This window comes from Amblyraja radiata, chromosome 22 (genome assembly GCF_010909765.2).
Source record: "Amblyraja radiata isolate CabotCenter1 chromosome 22, sAmbRad1.1.pri, whole genome shotgun sequence".
Lineage (NCBI taxonomy): Eukaryota > Metazoa > Chordata > Chondrichthyes > Rajiformes > Rajidae > Amblyraja > Amblyraja radiata.
In genome coordinates this window covers 24,891,470-24,913,068 of record NC_045977.1, presented here as the reverse complement: position 1 = coordinate 24,913,068, position 21,599 = coordinate 24,891,470, and the positions used below count along the sequence as shown (strand labels likewise).

The 21,599-nt window shown below is 42.1% G+C and overlaps 1 protein-coding gene across 1 annotated transcript in view; it reads left to right on the top strand.

The window, feature by feature from the left end:
- The window catches only part of LOC116985771 (Grid2 interacting protein), a 107,065-nt gene that overhangs the window by 41,681 nt on the left and 43,785 nt on the right, over positions 1-21,599 (top strand). Inside the window, exons 3-6 of the mRNA XM_033040753.1 lie at positions 16-170; positions 11,002-11,259; positions 14,577-14,662; positions 15,257-15,326. Coding sequence (XP_032896644.1) covers positions 16-170; positions 11,002-11,259; positions 14,577-14,662; positions 15,257-15,326 — 569 coding nt within the window. The remainder of the gene's footprint in view (positions 1-15; positions 171-11,001; positions 11,260-14,576; positions 14,663-15,256; positions 15,327-21,599) is intronic.

Genomic DNA, 21,599 nt, shown 5'->3' with positions numbered 1-21,599 from the left:
TTGATTTCAATGCAGATTGACACTGCACTTGGGGAGCAACCTGAGGTAAAAGAGAAGCTGTTCACCCTCTTGAAGCAGTATGCAGCTGATCGTAAGGTTGACTATTTGGCCTATGCACTTCCCATGATTTTGAGCACTGAGGAACACCAGCAGCTCATTGATGACATCAGGTGGGTACAATGGAAGAAATAATTTGCTCCAGGTACGAGAGATTCACAACAGAGCCGCACCCCAACAAGGATTCAAATAATTCAATGGTATCTGAATACCCACTCATTCCTTTCAGTTTACTGTCTCCTCCCAGGACATCTGCCGCATCTGATGGTGAGGGAGACAAAACCAGTGTTTTAAATACCCATACCCAATCAACCCAACTGTCCCCTTTCTTATCCTACTCTGCACTCGCCCTGATAGAGTCTGCGTCAACCACCCACCTCACATTCTGATGGCTGACCAACAGAATAAAGTAGAAAGACTGTACGAAGGAAAGAAAAAAGCAGGAACATTTGGTAAATAGGGTGTCATAAATTCAGACTGCATTGTGAGATTTTCTATTCCTTCACCATCACAAATTAATGTGCTAACTCTCAGCTTTCTGAAACTATGCACTGGTCTCCTTATTTTGAAGCTAACACACTGTGGTCCTGAAATTGGACAGCATCTTTAATGCTGTGTTAGTGAAATAATATTAATTGATCAAAAAACATACTGTTTAAGCACCTGCCACTGGGAAATATAGCAGCATACAAGGTGTTGTGCGCTACTGAAAAGACCTTGCACATAATTCTTCCTTTGTGCATTTTGCCACTGCAGAGCATGCAAAGGGAACTTATCTGGGTTGGAGGTGGGTTTGGGGTCGGGACTGGGTGGGGGGACAGATAACCTGAGTGGTCGGTGTGTGTTGGGGATTAGAAGGAGTTTGGGGCTGATTGATGGGCAGACATGTTTGGGTCAGCTTAGCTACAAGGGATTATGGGAATTGACCCGTTGAGTTGCTCCAGCATTTTGTGTCTATTATGGGAATTGATTTGGTTTTCAGTTGTAGGCATCTGATTGGTGGTTGGGGGTGCAGCGTGATTGGGAATGTGATCAGAAGTGGGAGATCAATAGTTGCGGTGGATTGGTTGGTTCAAGCTGGCAGATTGGTGGGAAGTGGACTAATGGGATCAGGGATGGAAGTACTGAATGGTGTGGGATTCCTCCTGGGTAGGATGGGAATGAAGGGCCCTGAAGATACCCTTACTTTAACTGAGATGGAACTAATTTGTTCAGGTAAACTCCTGTTAAGTCGCACACATTCAGTGATAGCTTGCTTCTGTATGACTGACAGCACGCCACTTAGATTCCTATTAAATTTTCCCTCTCACCTCTGGTTCATGATTCCCCTGCTCTGAGTAAAAGACTCTGTGCATCTACACTATTTATTCCCCTCATGATCTTATACACCTCTATTAGATCACCCCTCATCCTCCTGCGCTTCAAGGAATAAAGTCCTAGCCTGCCGTACCTCTCTATATTTCATGATCTATGTCCTGGCAACATCCTCGTAAAAAAACAAGGTAACCTTCCTCATAGTCTACTATACTACCTATTTTGGTGTCATTTACAAATTTACTAACAATGTTACAAATATTATCATCTAAATTGTTAAGGTAAATAACAAACAACAGTGGACGCAACACCAGCCCCTGCAGTATTCCACTGGTCGCAGGCCTACAATGAGAAAAACAATCATCCACAATTACCCTTTGACTCCTTTCTCTAAGCCAATTTTGAATCCAATTGGCTAGCTCCCCTTGGACTCAATCTTCTAGACTAGCTTACCATGCGGGACATTGTAAAAGATTTTGTTAAAATCCACATAGACAAGGTCTACTGCCTTACACTCATCAATTTGCTTCAAAAATGCTATGTCTTATCAGCCTGTGCCTATCCAAACATTGGTAGACCCTGTCCCTAAGAATCCCCTCCAACAACTTTTCCACCACTGAGGTTACCGTCGCCAGCCTGTAGATCCTTACTGCCTTGCCCTACCCTTGCTGTGCTTTTTAAATAACGGTACAATATTTGCCACCCTCCAGTCTTCCAGAATTTCACCTGAGACTAATGGGGATGCAAATATCTCTGCTGGGGGGGTTTTGCAATATCCTCCTTAGCTTCCCACAAGGTCTGTGGCTGTGCTTCGTCAGACCCTGGGGATTTATCCACCTTAATGTGCTTTAAAACCACCAGTATCTCCTCTTTGGTAATCGGTATATAATTTAAGACATCATAACTCCTATGCCTTACTTCCTTAGCTTACACGATCGTCTCCTCAGTAAAAACAGATGAGAAATATTCAGTTAATATCTCCTTCATCTCGTGATTCTACACAAAAAGGCCACCTTGCTGATTATTAAGGAGACTTATTCTTTCCAGGCCATCCTTTTATCCTTATTATATCGGTATATCAGGTCAATATACATATATGTCAGAAAAAAGATTATCGACCTGAAACATTAACTCTCTTTTTCTCTCAGCAGATGCTGCTGACCTGAGTGTTTTTTTAAATTTTAGTTTCTCTTTCAGTATCATTTTGCCTCATATGCACCTCTATCTTTTTCAATGCATGTCTCTCAATTACTTGTGTGTGTCTGTGTCTATTCTGTTAGCTACCTGAGGTCATCACTAACTGTTTCTTATTGCACCTCTGTCATTGTATTGGCCTTTTGGCCTCTTTTGTTTTGGCATGTTATTTGTGCCAGTCCATTTTTTCATGCCTTGCTGCTTGTTTTTCTTCCTGTTTGTTAATGTCTCTTCTTTTTCTGGTCACCTCTCATTGCCTCATTAGTTCTCTCCAACGTGAGAAAAAAGAAATATTATGCTCAGCCAGTGTTGGATCTCAGTCTTTTTGTCTTTCCTTAAACTCTTTGTGTGCTTTCCCAGCCCCACATTTGAAAAATATCAAGTTGGTTGCACAGCCTGCTTGTGACTGATGATCCCAACTCTGAAAGGAGCTTCAAAAAAACCTCCATGCATAATGAGCAGCCTTGAGTGTGTGTTCAATTTTTCTTCTTTCACATCATTTGCCATTGAATAATCTTGCAGGCAAGCACTGGTCTGAACATAGTGACTTTAACAATTAATTGATCTTCACTTTGTCAAGCTCAAAGCTGCTGGTGATTTTGTACTTTCATCAGGAGGCAACATTTTGCTAACAGTTGAGCTGAGCACTACATCCACACTACCACCAGAAGATACCTACAGCTGCTTGGTCAGACCCTTGTGCTATCAGATGGTTCCGCTTCCAATATCCTTTAGCTGATAGCTCCACACTATTGATAGAATTCGAGGCTGCATGTTTATGGGTTCTGCATAGTTGAAATATCCTCAGATTAATTTAATATATAATCAGTGCAGCCTCATCCATGAACATACTGACAATATCTTCAACAACAAAACAATCTTCTCAGGCTTCAGTCAGAAAAAAATGTATTTTTACTGGGACAGCGAACCTTTTTACAGCACGAGAGAACCTGGTTCGATTCTGATCTCGGGTACTGCCTGTTGGAGTTTGCACGTTCTCCCTGTGGCCTGTGATTTTGATTTTGACCCCGGTGCTCCGGTTTCCTACCACATCCCAAAGACGTGCGGTTTGGTAGGTTGATTAGCCTCTGTAAAATTGTCCCTAGTGTGCAGGGAGTGGATGAGAAAGTAGGATAACGTAGACCTAGTGTGAACGGGTGAACAAAGTTCGGTATGGAGTCGGTGGGCCGAAAGGTCGGTTTACATAGTTTCTCTTTAAAAAAGGAGTATGCTATTCAGGAGGGACCTTCTGATTTTCACAGCTCCCTCTTCCAGATAATGCTGTCAGCATTCACAAGATCAATTGCGCCACCATCCAACACAGCGAGTTCTCTAACACTTTGTGAGCCAGCGTGCTACTTACTGTTCCTGTGAAAACTGGGTCTGCCAGAGAGGGAGAGAGAGAGAGAATCAAGAAACAAGTGTGTTGCAGGAGCTGTTTACGGCTCTGGTGCTGAAGGAAAGACTGGAGTAGGAGGGATCAGTGGTGCTGCGCTTTACATCGGTGAAACGTGCCGTGAGCAGCCGACTGCATCGTGAAGCTTCTTCATCATCTCGGGGTGTGCGCCTTATTCTTTGGGATGAAATGTTTGCCCGACTGCTGTACAAGGTGTGTGCTGCGTACTGAAGACATTTGAGAAATGGGGAAAGACAGAAATTTGTCACGGCACTTTCGGTATGAATCTTAAGTTCTTGCAGTAGCACGAGTTCGGCTGGATTCTGTAAACTACTCAGGGATTGAGCTGCGGAGTCCCGCTCGTAAAACGTGAAGAGGAGAAGGAGGTGATTTCTGATTAATTCCTTTTTGTGCCTCGGAGTGAAGCTGAGGAAGTAAATTTAAAAAAAAAAACCCCAACTTGCTTTGCTGCCGCTTTCGGAAAGAAAGGGAGATTGAGGCAAGAGGAAGGGTTGCTATTTGTTTGGAGCAGGCGGCGTTGCAGGGCGATGTTCAGAAACCTTCAACTAATATTGATCCCAGTGAATGAGGAGAACGGTGTTTTCCTTGATATCACCGGGCTTTGGTTTTAAGGTACTCTTCTCTAGTGCAGGTTAGCCCATATGCTTTGGATAAACAACGCAACACTGGAATACTCACCCAATAGTCCACCTTGTCTAAACCTATCACGAGTACTGTTCTGACAAAATAATGTAATAATAGTTTTATCATCCTCCCTATGTCAGATGGACTAGCAGCAGTAGCACCTCATGCAATGTACAGTTTAACCCCTGTCTTGCTGGACGACCAGGAGTCATCTGCAGTTACAGCGAATGAGCCTTTTCCTGCTAAAAGCACTCCACATAGCCCCACAAGACCATGACCGTGCTGAACATAGAGAGTCTGAATAACGAGAAGTTCGTTCCCTGCTTTGCAACACGGCAACTGTTTTAGCCGCATATTGAACCGTACCGCTTTGCAGGTACATACATTTTAGAGAATGAGCAGAGCGCGCTGACTTTTGATAAATGGTTCCGATGGGAACCGTGGGCATCCAGCTGCTGAAACCGAAGTAAATGCCGGACTTGTGGTCGGAACTTGCTGACGGGTTGTTCAGATTCCGCAGCGTCATATGGGCATCCTTCTGTTGGATCCCGTGCCATGCCAGATCACACAGGATTCAAGACCACATTGATTTCTGTGAGGAAGAACAGGAAAAAAGGGCGTTGGGGATGTTGTTAGTTTATTTTGAAGTTATTTTGCTTTAATATTTGTAATTATCTGCATTTTGTGATTTAGTTGCCCATTAGTTTTTTTAATTTATTTAAAAAAATGATAGACTTCCGTTGAATATTTTATATGTTTCTGAATCTCAGAGATATTCACAATGTTTTTTTTAACATCAGTTACAACTTTTATAGCTGGTGTACCAGGGGGTGAGCTTTATTGACTAACACTGCCGTCGGTCCAGCTAAGGCCCTGTCCCACCCACACTGTGCCGGACTCCTGCTCTTGGAGACCCAGTGCACCCCGTATAGCTAGGTGGAAGCGTGAGTGGACCAGGTTGCTACAATGCAGCATATTACATAATTCTTAACGACGAATCACACGGTGAGCATTCTTACCCGCTAAATAAAAAATAAAAATAATTTCTTAATATATTGCCAATAGTCCTTACTTTTTTTTTTAACGTGTTACAATGAAAAGGAATCGGTGAATTTTCTCATGAACTTTCCACATCTGTTTTTATAATTGGTTTTTACTGAAGCTGCATAAGCAATTACTCGGTCAAATCCCCCACCCATGACACATTAATTAAATGACACATTTATTATACAGATAATTATCACAGTGTGAGGCCACAGGTATCTTAATTTGGGTTAAATCTAGAGGTATCATTAATATCTTCTATTCATTCAGGTTGATTGAAGTTTCGGAAGTGATCTACTGCTAATTAAGGGCATGTTATAATGTTAATAAGCAGGGGATTTCAATATTATTACACAAGATTAACAGCAAGACTTGTTAAGAGATGTTTGAAAGAATGATTCAGTTTGTACAGAAGATTTTTGTGATCTCTGATTATCTGTGATTTTAAGTTGGTAATCTCTTCAAAGCAGGTCACAAAGAAAGACCTGACAACCCCTCCACCCCCCACGCCATTAGAATTTGATATATCAGCCATGATCATATTGAATGGCGGTGCAGGCTCGAATGGCCGAATGGCCTACTCCTACACCTATTTTTTATGTTTCTATGATATAGGCAAATGTCCATGCTTGGTGGGTAACAAAGCATTTATTTTGATGCCTTGGCATGGATTGTCTTGTTTCAGTATATTGAACTAATGATTCCCATTATAGTTATTAAGAATATAAGCTTCTCATTTTGCTTTGTAAGATTTTGCCTTCCTTGGTGTAAGACTGAGCGACACAAGCCTAGTGAATGAGTAATTATCGGAAAACAAGTACTCATCTGGAGGACCAAATGATACTGTGTCTGCAGACTACCAGACATGCCAAACAGTAGAGTACAGGTAGAGATCACAATTCAGTACGTATGCTACAGATAAAGTTCCCCCCCAAGGCAGCACAGGTGATATACTTCAGTTAACTGCCATCTTTATTCCGAGTGCAGCTTGAGCTTTGCAATCATCCACCATCTTTGGTACAATATAGTCCAATGTCCTTCAACACAAGACTGTGAACCAGTGGGGGCATCTATCAGTCCTAAGCATGGCTAGGAGACAAGGGTTGGAGCAGGCCAGAAATATGTGCCAGTGTGCAGATGGGGTGAGCGAGAATGTGTCCACAGCACAAACAGAGCACGGATAATGGAATCAGGTGTACTATGGAATCTAGAGCATGGCAGGGATTGGGAGTTGGAGATCAGAGCCAACAGAGAACATCGGAGGCCAAAAAAGGAGCCCATGGGGGGAGGGGGGGGGGGGTTGATATTCTTAGCCTCACATATAAAATCACACATAAAATTTGGCTGAGGAGAACAAACAGCACGTTTGCAAGCTGGCATTATGAAGACTTAAAGGTGATATGAGAAAGCTGAATTAATGTGAAAAAATACAAGATCATCCATTTGGTGCACCCTGTAAATACATTGTTAAACTTTGAGAGAGTGAGAGATTGCGGAATATAATGATGAGTTTCCTGATCAAGGGTGTGCTGCTGCACAAAACTCTGCAGGTTGGATGTCTCCCTTAATTAAGGATCTGAGGACCAATGGTACAATTTGAGAATAAGTGATAGGCTCTTTAAAAGTGAGTTGAGTATGCTCCAGATAAAGTTCACCCCAGGGCAGCACAGGTGATATACAGTAGCAATCTCTTTAGGATGGAGAATTCAGTCAACTGGAGGGCTGTGGATGCTTATTCATTAGATTTACTCACTAGTACCTCACCAGTCACAGTCTCCCATATTGAGAACCATCTGTTTATTCTCTTTCTTTGATTTGTATAATAAGCAACTCATACTCAGTCAGGAGTTAAGATGGGAACGTAAATCAGCCATAATTGAATGACAGAGTAGACTCGATGGGCCGAATGACCTTTACACCAATGCAGAAAATGTAGGAAACTTGGGAACTCATTTGTGATTAGGTTCCACAGCTAGCAATGGTATAGTGACTGGATAATAACAAGGGCAGTGCAGCATTTGTGTGCACTGTGCAATTGGAATTCTATGTGCAAGGCAGGGAGATGGGGGCCACTAGAAAAATGCTGGGAACATTAGCAGGTTTTATATTGGAGACCCTTTTTCAGAACTGGGAGAGAAAATTAGCCTGACGTTGCAGAGAGGGAAAGATAGGACAAAGGGATATCTCTGACAGGGTGAGACCAGGATTATTGTGGAGATGAGCTATGGATGAAATCATCTGGTTGATAGATTAATAAGAGTTGAAGAGAGAACATGAACAAAGAAACATTACAGCAATGAAGTAATGACAGTTAGAGAGAGAAAACACTAAAAGAGGAATGAATAAACTGCAAAATGCAGAGCTCTTAGTAATGTCCAGCAGGTCAAGGTGTGCTAATGAAGAGGGATAAACTGCACCAATAATGCCAATGAACATGAGGAAAATAACTTCCCCTTCCATTCGGGTATTTTGTAGCCTTTCTATTTTGATATTGAATTCTTCATCTTCAGGTAACTCATTTTCTATGCTTGTATCAGAACCAGCCGGTTCTTCTGTAGATCATCCATCTACAATATTGTCTCTTTTACTTTCTTCCCACTGGTATTGCCTGATTTGTCGGGCACTTCCCACTGCTCTGAATTTCACAGCCTTTATGTTCCTTTGTTCTCAATTTCATTTTTAATGTCTCTGTGCTCAAGTTCTCTTCCTCTAACTTCCATCATTAAACTATTAATCAGACAGCTTCTTCAACAGCTCATCACTACATCAACTCTGGCCGTACCCTATTAGAGATATTTAGTTATCTTTTCCATCCCTCTTCCACCCTCTCTGTATCTTAATAGAGACACGTTTACTCTTTGCCTGTTCTGACGATGAACCTTTGATCTGAAATGTTAACAATGTTGCAGATATGGGGAAGAGATTACCTTTGCCTTATCCAGAGACTGAGAGATCACGAAAGGGGAGAGAGATGTCAGAGATAGTCCAGGTGAATTTGAGGGCAGGGTGGTAGTTAGTGGTGGTTAATGAAATCGAAAAGTTCTGCACGGGTGCAGGAGGCAGCCCAAATACTGTTGTTAATGTATCGGAGAAAGAGTTGGGGGCTGGGGCCAATGTACAATTCAAGCAAGGATTGTTCAATGTAACTGACAAAAAGGCAGGCATAGGTGGGATCCATGCAAGTGTCCATGGCTACATGGACGAGGAAAGGTTCTGCCAGGTGGAGGAGATCGTTACCAGAGGGAAATTGATAGGGTCTCTGTTCAAGAAAAAACCAGAGGGCTTTGAGACGTTCCTAGAAGTGGATGGACGTTGATGGAGGTGTAAAGGACCTGGATGTCCATAGTAAAGATGAGGCAATGGGGGCCTAAAAAGTGTAATGCCGCAATGAGGAGAATCAGATTATACCCTAGATTATGGAAGCACCATTCAGAAGCCCAATAACAGAGGAGAAGAAACTGTTCCTGAGTCTGGTGGTACATGCTTTCAAGCATCTGAATCTCCTGTCTGTGGAGAGAAGAAGGAATGGCTGGGTTGGGAAAAGTCTTAGATTATGTTGGTTGATTATGTTGGGGGAAACTTTTTTTCAATCTCTTACCTTGCCGGAGATGCGATTGTTTTCCGGATCGTATCTTTGGTTACTCTGCAGCCCGGCATCGTGGAGCTGGAGGCCTTGCTCGGGACTGACTTTGAGCCCCACGGGAGTAAGATCGTCATGTCAACGGAAAGTTAGAGGCACCCGACCGCTGGAGGACAAAGAAGGGGGGGATTGAACTTTTTTTCGCCTTCCATCACAGTGAGGAATGTGGAGGAGTCACTGTGGTGGATGTTTATGCTAAAATGTATTTTGTGCGTTCTTGCTTTTTACTGGTATGACTGTATGGCAAAATAAATTCTTCATATGTTGCAAAACATACTAGGCAAATAAAGTATGATTATAATTATGATTATGATTGTGGGGAGTCTGGTCTGTGTGATGGATTGGGCTACATCCATAACTCTCTGCAATTTCTTGCAGTCTTGGGCAGGACTGTCACAAATCAAGTTGTGATGCAACCTTACAGGTTGCTTTCTATGGTGCATCTGCAAAAGCATTTAAGAGTAATTGCAGACATGTTCAATTTCCTCATTTTCCTGAGGAAGCAGAAGTGTGTCTTTTTAGCGGTGGCTTCAATGTAGTTGGTCAACGACAGATCGTTGGTAATATTTACGCCAAGGAACTTGAAGTTCTTTACCATTTCCACTTAAGCTCCATTGTTGCTGATGTACTCCACCACACTTCCTGAAGTCGATAACTAGCTCCTTTGTCTTTCAACTTGTATTTGCAACAGGCATGTTATTATTACAGACCAGGCATCCTTTAAATTATGCCACTCTGTAGAAAACTATGTAGAACGTCCTCAGTTCCCACTGTATCCCATGTTCTCAGAGAACTGAACAAAACCATAGAGAATTTTTTGCACACTTCAATAGATTGAAATAATTGTTCTTAAAGAGCATCTAAACAAACGAGAGGCACATGCAGCCAAAATGACCTGTTGAATCCACTGCCTCCTTTTGTACTTGGGCTCAATCATTAGGGTCACATCAGTGAATTAGCCCTAGTTTTTCCATATGCATATTATCTTGAAATTGAGAATTTGTATTCTGGTAGGCCAGGCCATCACTGCACTGTTTATTACCCTGCGTAGATTAAAAACATAGACTCTCATAACATTTAAGAAGTACTGGAATTGCAAAGATATAGAAAACTACGAACCAAATGCTGGTAAATAGTGTTAGTATAGATGTGTTCTTGATGGCTGGCATGGACATGGTGGGTTGAAGAACTTGTTTCTGTATCATGTAAGTGTATAACATAGCAGCTACATTTCATAGAGTTTTACACGGATGAAAGTTAGATTCTTAAGCACAGAGTCTCGTCATGATCTTTATATTGGACATTCAACTGTCAGTCATTTCATTCTTGAATATTGTGGTTTGAAACCGCAAAGCTTCTAAATATAGCCGATGTATTTGTCAAGGTGCTCAGCTCAATATCAAAATGCTTGCAAGGCAGATGCTTTTAGCATTGGAATGGGAAACTATGCAATTGGTTAAAAAAAAAAAAGGTAGATGAACAGCTTTGTCATCTGAAAGAGTGTTAACTGGCACTGCCACGATTTCAGAAATCAGCATTCATGTGGGTATGGTAAATAATAGCCGATGAAGCAGTGTCAACTGGTGGTGGTGATTAATTCCATCTTTCCTGTCAATCTGTTTATCCCTCTTCAGAGGCAATCAGTTGTGCCGTATACTGCAGATTTGTAGTTTGATGCTTTCCCATTTCTGGTCTTTGTCATGTTTGCCAGGATTTTCATCCCAAAGAAGCACCGTCAGCGGTTCGACGATGTTGTATCACAAAGCCTCATCAGCAAGGTCAGTAGTAGCAAGAGCAGAGCCGACAGCACCAACCGTTTGCGCAGAAGCAGAAGTGAAGATCATCAGGAGCGTCTGCTTGTGTCTACTCGTGCCAGCTCATCGCCACGAAACCCAGAGGAACCGGGCCAGAGTATCAGAAAACAAGGCTCCATTTTAGGAGGCAGTGTGAGGGCAGCACCCGCTCGCAGGTAAATGAACAGGTTCAAAATCATATGTATACGGTGGTCTGCACCAGTGCTTTGCACCTGTGTAGAGTGCACAGAGCTCTGGACCAGTGAAAAACTAATAACAATAATACTGGTGCTCTTTTGAATCATTTTTGGGCCATAAATTCAATACTGTGCTAAGTTACTGTATATCCTTGTGCAACAGTTCTGTTGGAGTGCTTATGATGTGATTGCATTGGTTCAAGTGTGCTGTGTGGATTCTTTCCCTATCAACATGTTGAACATTCTTGCCCTGTCAACATGTCATGTTGTTGAAGTGTTGGTATGCCATTGTATGGTGTTTATTTGGTCTTTAGCATATTGACATTTTCTGCTTCCACATTTGTTCTTGCGGTTCACGCTGATATTTCACCTCCAATGTCGATCTTGAATTAAATCAAACCCATCTACTAGTCACATAATTGGAAAGTGTATAGCTCCTTGGTTTTGTAATGAATTACACATCATAGTTTCATATAATATTTTAGTTGTGTTCACATTTGTCCTTGCTTTGGATGTTGTTGTTCCTTACTTGATAGTAAACTGTTTTTTCATTGGTTTTCCTGGTCGTCTGGGTTTTATTGATCTGCGTGTTTGGGCTTTCAAACACTTACATTGTGTCGGCTGGCTCTTGCTTCAGCTGTGCTTGGGTTGTACTCTCTGTGACTGTATTTACATTGAGCTTTGTTCTGGTGGCGTTTTGTTTTGCTCTGCTATCATTGTATACGAGTCGAAACTCATTCTGGCTATGATCGATTGGTGCTTACTCTGGTTGGCCATTACTTTGACTATGTTTTTATTGGCATTCGGGTTGGCTGTGTTTGAATTTGCACTCAACTTGGTTGGTATTTGGGATGAAAATTATCCTTTGAATTTGCTGATTAAACTCTCTGTGTTAAATCTGGTTCTGTTTGAGCTTGAATATGCTAGGTTTGCGCTAAGTCTGACAGTGTTGGCTTTTCCTTGTTATGACAGTGGTTGTACATTTGGCATGGCGTTTTTAGCAGTGTTTTGTTTGAAGGTCACACCAGCTATATTTGGGATATCCCAGAATCAGACTATGTTTGGATTGGACATCACTCTGGCTCCACTTAATTTGACTCTGTGAGGCGTGTTTGCCTGTGTGGCTATGGTCTGGCTGTGTTTGTATTGGTTGTTGCTCTGCTTTCCTTTGGTTTGGTAATACATGGTTTGTGTTTGAGCCTGACATCCCTCAGGCTGTGTTTTGGTTGGTGTTATGTATCTGTGTTTGGCTTTTCTGTGTTCCTCCAGTGCTTATGATTTTCCTCTTACTTGATTATATTTGAGGTGGCTTTTGTATGGCAGTGTTTTCTCAGGCTGCATTTGATCACTATGGTTGAGTTTGTGTTGGTCCTTGCACTAGCCCTTTTTGGGATTGGCCATTCTCTGGCTGTCTTTGTGCTGTTCCTTGCTCTGGTTGTGTTTAGGTTTGGACGTGCTCTATCTGTGTTTATATTACCGCTCACTCTGGCTGTGCTTATTTGGCCCTTTTGCTGCCTGCATTTTCATGGTATCACTAGTTTTGCTTGGTTTGGCCCTTATTTTGGTTTATTGGGGGATGATTATTGTCAATCTTCTTCTCACTGATCAGTCGTTACCTATTCAAAAAAACAATTACATTCATGAGATATGATTTCCCATGTGCAAAGCCATGCTGCCAATTTCTAATCATTCCTTGCCCTTCCAAATGTACGAGGATCTGTCTCTCAGAAACCCCTTCAATAACTTACCTCCCACTGATGTAATGTCTATCCTTTCTTGACTGGCATTGTTGCTCTGCTGAATATTTTCTGAGAGATTGGAGTAAGAAACCTTCATGCTCCTTAACATCTCTTACTGCAGACAACATCAAAATTGGTGGTGTTATCAGGGGTGAGGAACAAAGGATACAATGCGATACATTACAGATATAGGCGGAGAAATGGGAGATGGAGTTCAATCTAATCAAGTGTGAGGTGCTGAACTTGGAAGGTCGAATGTAAGGAGAAAGTATACAATTATTGACAAGACCCTTAACTGGAGGGGAGAAGTTGGTGGGAGTCCAGGTGGGGCTAAGGGAAGGGAAGGGGGGGGGGGGAAGAGAGAAGGGAAGTGGTGTCCCGCCCCCCCCTTTTCTCTCCCACACATCCCTCTAACTGCACCCCCCCCCCCCTTTCCCTCGCCTGGGCCACACCTGGACTCCCACCTATTTCTTCCCATCCCCCACTATTTTTCAGAATTAGTATGTGACCTTGTACTCTGAAAAGTTAGCGCCCTTGCCTCTTGCCTACAGCTTCCTATGACCACATGACACAAACTATGTTGTGCCAAGATCAGAGGTGGTACTTGGTATCAAGTGCAATGACCCAATTTCTTCCCATCCGCTTCAGAGCCTTCTTCCATATGGGAAGGCCACACTGGCCTGGTTGATTTTCTTAAGAATTTGAAATGGTAAAGATTAAAGATAACCAAATGATGAGAAGAGACAACAGTAATTGGAGCACCCAGGTAATGTGTACGGAGACATAGGCGAAGCATACTCTGTTTCGGGGGAAAAAGGAAAACAATTGAAATAAATGTTGTCACCAATTGAGGCCTCAAGGCACACAAACCCACTGGAGAGATGGAGGACAACTCCTATTTCTGTCTCTAACACAATACTTGGCCAACTTATCTTGCAAAATAAAAGGAAAAGTGATCTCAGCATGTTATCTAAAGGTTGACCATGGTGAAATGTAAATGTATGTGTAAACTGAGAGATATGTGAACAATGCCTACAAGAGTAATATCATACTGGGTTTATCAAATGGAATTTAAGGTTTACCACACTAAACTTGACCAAACAATTGAGCCATATTTGCTTTTGTCAGTGACTGCCCCTGCCACTTCATTCAATAACATTCCCAATTTGATCTTGAATGGCTTCCTGTCACCCTTGATAAGGCATGTATTACATTCAGAAGAACAGGCCACAGTCTAAGAATCTGGGAGCTCAGCTAAGAATCCACCGAAACAGAAGGATCTACAATGACATTGAGACTTAGCAGTCAGATCCCTTTAAGATCTTTGACTTTGTTTGGTGTAGTGCACAATATTTATTTGTTCATATGGATTTATTGTGCAATAATCAGAACATGAACACATGGCAAATTTGAGAAGTATCCATACTGGCTTCCCACTAGAGATGGGGAAAACAGGCACAGGTTCTCCACAAAAATCAATTCAGTGAATGTATTTAAGGGCAAGATAAACTAATTTGTCTTTTAATTAAATTGTATTTTTAAATTTATTTTCAATAGAACAATCCGAGTATACAAAGGTCACAAGAGCTTTGGCTTCACTCTGCGTGGACATGGCCCAGTATGGCTTGAGTCTGTTTTACCAGGTGAGTTATAAATTGGTACCAGCTGCAACAGCAAGCTGTTAGTCTGTCATTGCATAAAGTCATCAACAGATTTTGCAAGCAGAACTCCACTAAGAATCAGTTGGAGATTTCACACTGCTGGGTTACTAATTCTTTGCTGCAAGGATGTTAATTGGAGAATTTATAATGATGAAACGGGTGTTGTTGAGATGCCTATTTGCTGTGGCCATGCTCAGTAGCGAGGGTAAAATCAAGCATAAACAACCTCATGTTTAGGTTGGCAGTGGGGGGAGGGGGAGGAAGATGGGGTAGTGCTCCAGAGTTAGAACCATGTCAGTGATGGGGCATAGATGGCAGTTCAGCAGGGTGTCACAGCATAATAATTTTAGGGAATTAGATGGATTACCAGAGTATAGAAGCTATATTGTCCATTCTTCCACCTGGCTAGAATACTTAGCCTGTGCTTAGATTCAGGAAGTGTCTATGTTTAGATTCGGGAAGAGTTTGGCAGAGAGCAGGTAGACAGTAAAAATAAACCTCAATGTAAACGTTCAAATAATGGCATTGGTTAACACATTGGATATTCCTCTGTTGCTCACTAAGTGTCTCTTTCAGGAAGTCCAGCTGAGAAATCTGGAATGAAGGCAGGGGATCGAATCTTGTTTCTCAACGGGTTGGACATGAGGTTGGTTCAGAGCACTTACTGCATGCATTGAACATCCTTTTGATAACATGTTTGTATTAATCATGAACTGGCATCATATAAAAACGAAGCTTTTTCTATACTATCCCATCACTCTTAGAGCAGTTCCATTTATATTGTCCAGTCAAACACTGCCAGTTCAAGATGAAGATGAGGAATGAAGTTTCCTGGGTAGCACAGCAAAGACTTGGCATGTGCAGTCGGGATCTATGTTAGTGGTTTTGACCCTAAACCCTAAAATCTAAAATCACCAGTAGCATCCATTTCTGCCCATACCAATGAAAAATGCAGGTCATAATTTCACATCATGATTGCTATTTATCTTTGTGCCTCAGCAAGTTACACAAAATGACTGCTTGTAAAACAGTCTCTGTCCCAACAGGCATCACGTGAGTCACACATCACCGCCCTCCACTTGGACGGTGCTACCGACTCACTGTGCACGAGTGTATTCACAACGTTTCTGGCCTGTAGATGTACAGATGTGCATGCGCGTAAGTTGATCCATTCAGTATGGTTAATCTCTCCCCCCCCCCCCCCTTGTAGAAGGGAAGCGTAAAGAAGGAAAATCAACAGTTTGATAAACATAGAAAAATGAAATCATTTTCTTGCTACTATCCTGCCTGGTGCTGACCGACTGGCTGATGAACCCTCGTAGAGGGGCTGTTTTTATATGGGTGTTGCAAAGGGGCTGTTTTTATATGGGTGTCGCAAAGGGGCTGTTTTTATATGGGTGTCTTCGTGCTCAGCTGGTGGAGCGGAGGGTTGACTGAAGTTCTCCGTTACTCGACGCAGCATCCGTTGGTTCATGGGTCGACAAACGGGGGCCATTTCTGTAGCTTCATTGGGTCTTCCATCAGTTTGACTGCGTACATGATCCAAATGCTGCCTAACAACTCTCCTGTCTGTCAGTTCCAGTCTGCCACTTGACTATTCTACTGCCGCACCACGGCTAGTTGCCAGGTTTCTTCATGCATGAGTCCAATGCAGACTTTGTCTTCAGTCCTAAATGTTCGCGGCCTGGTATGAATATCGTAGTTTCGTTTCATGACTTCCCATTTGTTGTCAATGCGTTCCTTTACAGCTGGCTGGAGGAGATCAAATCTGGAGTGTAGAATGCACTTGAACATCAATTCGGCGGGGAATGCGCCCATTAATTCCTTTGAAGTAATTCTTTAATGGAAAGGGAAGTTGCTTATTTTTCAAGTCACCAGAGTTTGCTAAGTGAGGCCTTGTTTCACCTTTTACACTGCTCTCTCTACTAGGCCATTGGATACAATGTGATATAGAGCCATTGTCAGGTGCCTAATTGCCATTTTTCTCTACAAACTCCTTGAATTCCCAGGACAAGTCATGTCTTTTGACGATGAAATTCTCCCGTGCTGTCTCAGCCTGAACTCCCATGATCAACGTTTGGATAAGCATCGCTTCTTCGACTTTGTTTGGAGCGATGACTTTATATGTACACTCTTGGATTGCCAGAGTTAATCTTGTAAGGAAATCGTCCACATCCACATCCTTCCAATTCTTCAAATACAGCCTCACCAAAATCTTATAGAGCTTGCATCATGACTTCCTGCCTCTGATACTCAATGCCCCAAACAATGAAAGCAGGCATACCGTGCACCTTCTTTACCAAATTCTGCCTTGATGTCAAGAGCACTCACTTTGTTTTTGGAATTTAACTGTATGGTTTAAGTTTTAATGGTGAAATTTGCAGTTGAGTTAGACAGCATAGAAATGGGCCATTCAGCCCATCAGGTCTGCAACAACCATCAATGCACCCATTTACACTAATCCTAGACCAATGCAATTTGTATTCTCCCCAAGTTTGCATTAAGTCTACCCTAGATTCTACACCCACCTACAGTGGCCAAGTTAGTTTATAAAGTTGTACATTTTTTGGAGGTTGAAGGCAACCCCAAGGTTACAGGAAGGATGTGCAACATAGACAGCACGAGAGGTCAGCATTTAACCTAGGTCATTGGAGCTGTAAGACAGCAGCCCGACTAGCTGCACCACTCACCACTCCACGTATTCTGGTGAAACCCAAACTGAATATTGCTGAGCAGGTTATTTGTGAATATGTGATGCTTGTTAGTAGCATTCTTAATAACACATCCCATCACTTTGCTGATGATTGAGGGTAAGCTGGTGTGCAGCAAGTTTAGCCATATTGATATTAGTGACCAGGACACACATGGTTGCATAGATTAGCAATGTTACAAAATTTTGAGATTTTAAAAATCAAGTCTGTAATTTATCCCATCAGATAAAGCATAAAAATAAGTTTAATTTGACACCTAATTCACTTTCATATCTCAAGTATTTAAAAAATTATGGCCATCTTCATACTGGGAAATGAGCATCTTGTTCCCTATTGATTTTCTATAGACATAACAAAAATGCTGTGATCGTGAACAGTCAAAAGCCCATAACTTTCTTAAAAATTAAGAGAACTGTATGAAATTTTCAGTTATCATAGATTGAAGCATTCTGAAACAAATATAAAATAATCTTACTTGGATGACCTGAAATTAAAGCATATAATTAGTTAGTTACCTAATTGTAGCTAATTTCAGACTTCAATTACTAGATCTAAACATCTATCCATTTCTTAATAAATGATTAACATTTTTAAATAGCCTAAATGTCCAAATAATATTCACAAATAATTCACAATAAAACATGATTTTAAAATCTCATTTACATTAATTTATAGGCCAAATGGAAGGAATTTAGTGTTTAATTGCTGTAAATAAATGTCCATTTAAATCAGCTTTCCAGTGGGTCCCCGTGGAACGCGCTGGTTTAGAACGTTCACATTGCGGTAGATTTGTGCCCCAAATGCCGAGAAAAATACTGCGGGATATAATGGGCCCAAAATGAGCTATTCGCAATATTAAACTTTGTATAAAGGGATCTTTAGAAGCCCTTTTTAATGTAAAAATATACAGCCTACCTTCTGTGGTTTGCTTTATGAGACCCTGCGGTTACTGGCGGTCGCGGGTTTACAGATTGATTTTTAAACTACTATAACTATTATTCAAGGCCTTTAAACCTAATAATAGCTTTTGCGACGGGGTCTTTCAGCGATTTTTTGTTAATAATTAACTAGGCTGAACATCTTCGATTGGAACAGCTTAGAGAAAATCGCGTTTTAAACCCGCCCCCCTCTAAACGGCGCCAAAATCGCGCACACCCGCAGCGACAGATTTTCAGCGACGCTTCAGGTAGGCTTTGCAACATACCTACATAGATGGTAGTGTTAAACTGCACTGCAACAACTAGGCTAATGGTGCAGATAATTAGGAGCCTACTTACACTGGGATATTGTCATGTCCCTTAGCTTTTGCTGTAACCAATCCTCTTTGCAGTTTCTTGGTATTACTGGGAGTGGAGCAAATTGGCTGATGACTGACTTCTGAGATGGTGGGAATCTCAGGATGAATTTATTGAGATAATCTCCTTGGCATTCTGACTGGGCGTGCTGCTAATTCTTCAGTCTTGTTGGGCCCAACCTTGATCGAAGGATCCGGGTGTTCTTGAGCCCCATCCTCCGATTTGCTCTTAGTGCTAGATTGGATCTGTTGGTTGCAATGTCACTTAGCTGTGTCGATTGCATCTTTTTTTATACATTGATGGAAAATTCTAGCATTTTTCTATAACATTACACACACTAGTACCTATTCCATTTCAAAATGAGAACTTTGTAGATGGGTTTTAATGTCTTGGCACTACAGTGTCACCTGAAAGATGCTTCCTTCAACTTGTAGCGTGCACAGGTGATCTTAATAAGCCGCAAGGAGCTCTCCTTTTTTCCCCTCCTAAAGCAGAACTTTACTCATTATAAAGCATTGCATGATTTGGGGGAGTAAGGAATGGTAACAGAGTTGTGGGCATGTTTCTACTTCTGCAGAAGAGAGTTGAGTTCCTGCATGCCATATCTCTGAGCTACACTGAATACATAATGTCTTGCAGCAAGAGATCTTTACAGCAACAACCCTTTGCTTCAGTAAAGCAAGAGCTCTCATTGATATTACTCTAATGATCCTTGAGAGCAGATATCTTATCACAAGTGGTATCTCTGCGCTTGGCGAGTACACAGAGCTGCTCACAGGAAGGTATATCCCTGTTCCCGCAGTGCTTCACATTGCTCCCATTTGGTAGAGATCAGACCTCTAGATGGGTCGGCATGGGACTGCATAGAAGGAGCACGGCATCCTGTAGCCTCTGAGTGTGCCTCCACTGAAGCTGTCACCTGTACCAGTGGAGCGGTGTGATGGAATTGTTGCTGAGTCCTCACCATAGAGTGTGCATATCTATAGACTGGAGCTCATGGTCTCCCGTTTGAGTCCAACATTGGATGGGAATGTGGAGATGGATGCCTCAATGTTCCTTGTCACCTCTTACATCCAGTGAGGTAGGCCTGACTTGTATCCTTCTGCAATGCCAGTCTCAGAGGCGGTTCAATAGTCAGGCACAATGATACACTTTGGTCATTATCATTACTGTCATTATCATCATCATCATAATCATCGTGCTTCTCCTCTCCCTCCATTTATCTTTCCTTCTCCTCCAGCACCAATTCATTGTTCCTGGGAGGGGGAAACAGGGGCCTCTCCTGACACCCAGCAAAGAAGAACAGAAAGTAATTGCACTGTTAGATTGCATCCAAAACATCTGCAGCACAGAGAGAAATGAGAATGTCCACTGTAGATGAAATGAAAGAGGATATAATATTCATGATGGAGCAATGTTAATGAGTTAATCTAGCCGAGTAGAGATAGTTTGGTCTCTCTCTGCTCTTCAGCCCACAAGCAGAAAAGTATGGCTAGGCACCACCCTCACAAGGATCCTCCTGCTATTGGTGGCCTTTCTCTTATTTCCCATCCACGGCACCTAAATGGAGGAAGTGAAGAACATCATAACCTTTTCAATATTGTGCTTTTAGTAACTTGAATTTTGCATGGAAGTGAGTAAAGCATATTAGAAATGGTGGAGTGAGGCCAGGGAGTTCTTTTAGAGAGTAGGGGTTTGCGGATGAAGTAACAATTTGTGTCAATTTATGGGAATATGTGTACGTATGTCATATGTAGATAGAATGGAGCAGCTGGGCTTGTACACTCTGGAATTTAGAAGGATGAGAGGTGTTCTTATTGAAACATATAAGATTATTAAGGGTTTGGACAAACTACAGGCGGGAAACATGCTCCTAATGATGGGGAAGTCCTGAACCAGGGGCCAGAATAAGGGGTAAGCCATTTAGAACGGAGATGAGGAAAAACTTTTTCACACAGAGAGTTGTGAGTCTGGAATTCTCTGCCTCAAAGGGCGGAGGAAGCTGGTTCTCTGGATGCTTTCAAGAGAGAGCGAGACAGAGCTTTTAAAATAGCGGAGTCGAGGGATATGGGGAGAAGGCAGGAAGGGGGTACTGATTGTGGATAATCAGCCATGATCACATTGAATGGCGGTGCTGGCTCGAGGGGCCGAATGGCCTACTCCTGCACCTATTGCTTATTGTCTACTGTCTATTGTATGTTTGTGTGACTGTGTGCATGGATGTGTGTGTGTTTGTAATAGTGCAGTATCTTTAGTGGAGAGCACCTTACCTAGGTATTTCTTAAGATCATGACAATACTTGCATCAGTTCTACTCACGGTGCAGGGATTCTCACTCTTGGACATGAACTCTATCTGTTCCTTTGTTAGGCTGTTTTTATAATGGCCTTTGTGGCCTTCAATGATCCTTTCACCCCAGTGGACATATATTATACACCTGGACCTGAGTCCTTCCCTGAAAAGTTGGAAGCACTCCTTTCCCTGCAGACTCCCCTGCAGTCTCCCTTTACAGAATGGCAGTCTTAATTGTATATAGTCACTATTGGGAGATGTACCCTTAAAGGCTGATTACCCTTCACAAATGCTTCAGAAATAAGGATGTCACCATATTGTCCCACTAAACACCGCCTTAAAAGAAGCAAAACAGGCTTGATATACAGTATACTAAAGCTTCATCGACATCATCCTGTCTAACCCATTTAAAGTGCTATTTTTGTGGGATGCAAAGGTCTTTTCTGTTCCATTTTAAAAGTATCTCTACAACTGCAAAAGTGCGATTTTTCTACCAACTCTGACCGTCTCCCTGCATAGATGACGGAATTAAATGTGACATCTCCAAGTTTGTGGATGACTCAACACTGGGTGGCAGTGTGAGCTGCGAGGAGGATGCTATGAGGCTGCAGGGTGACATGGA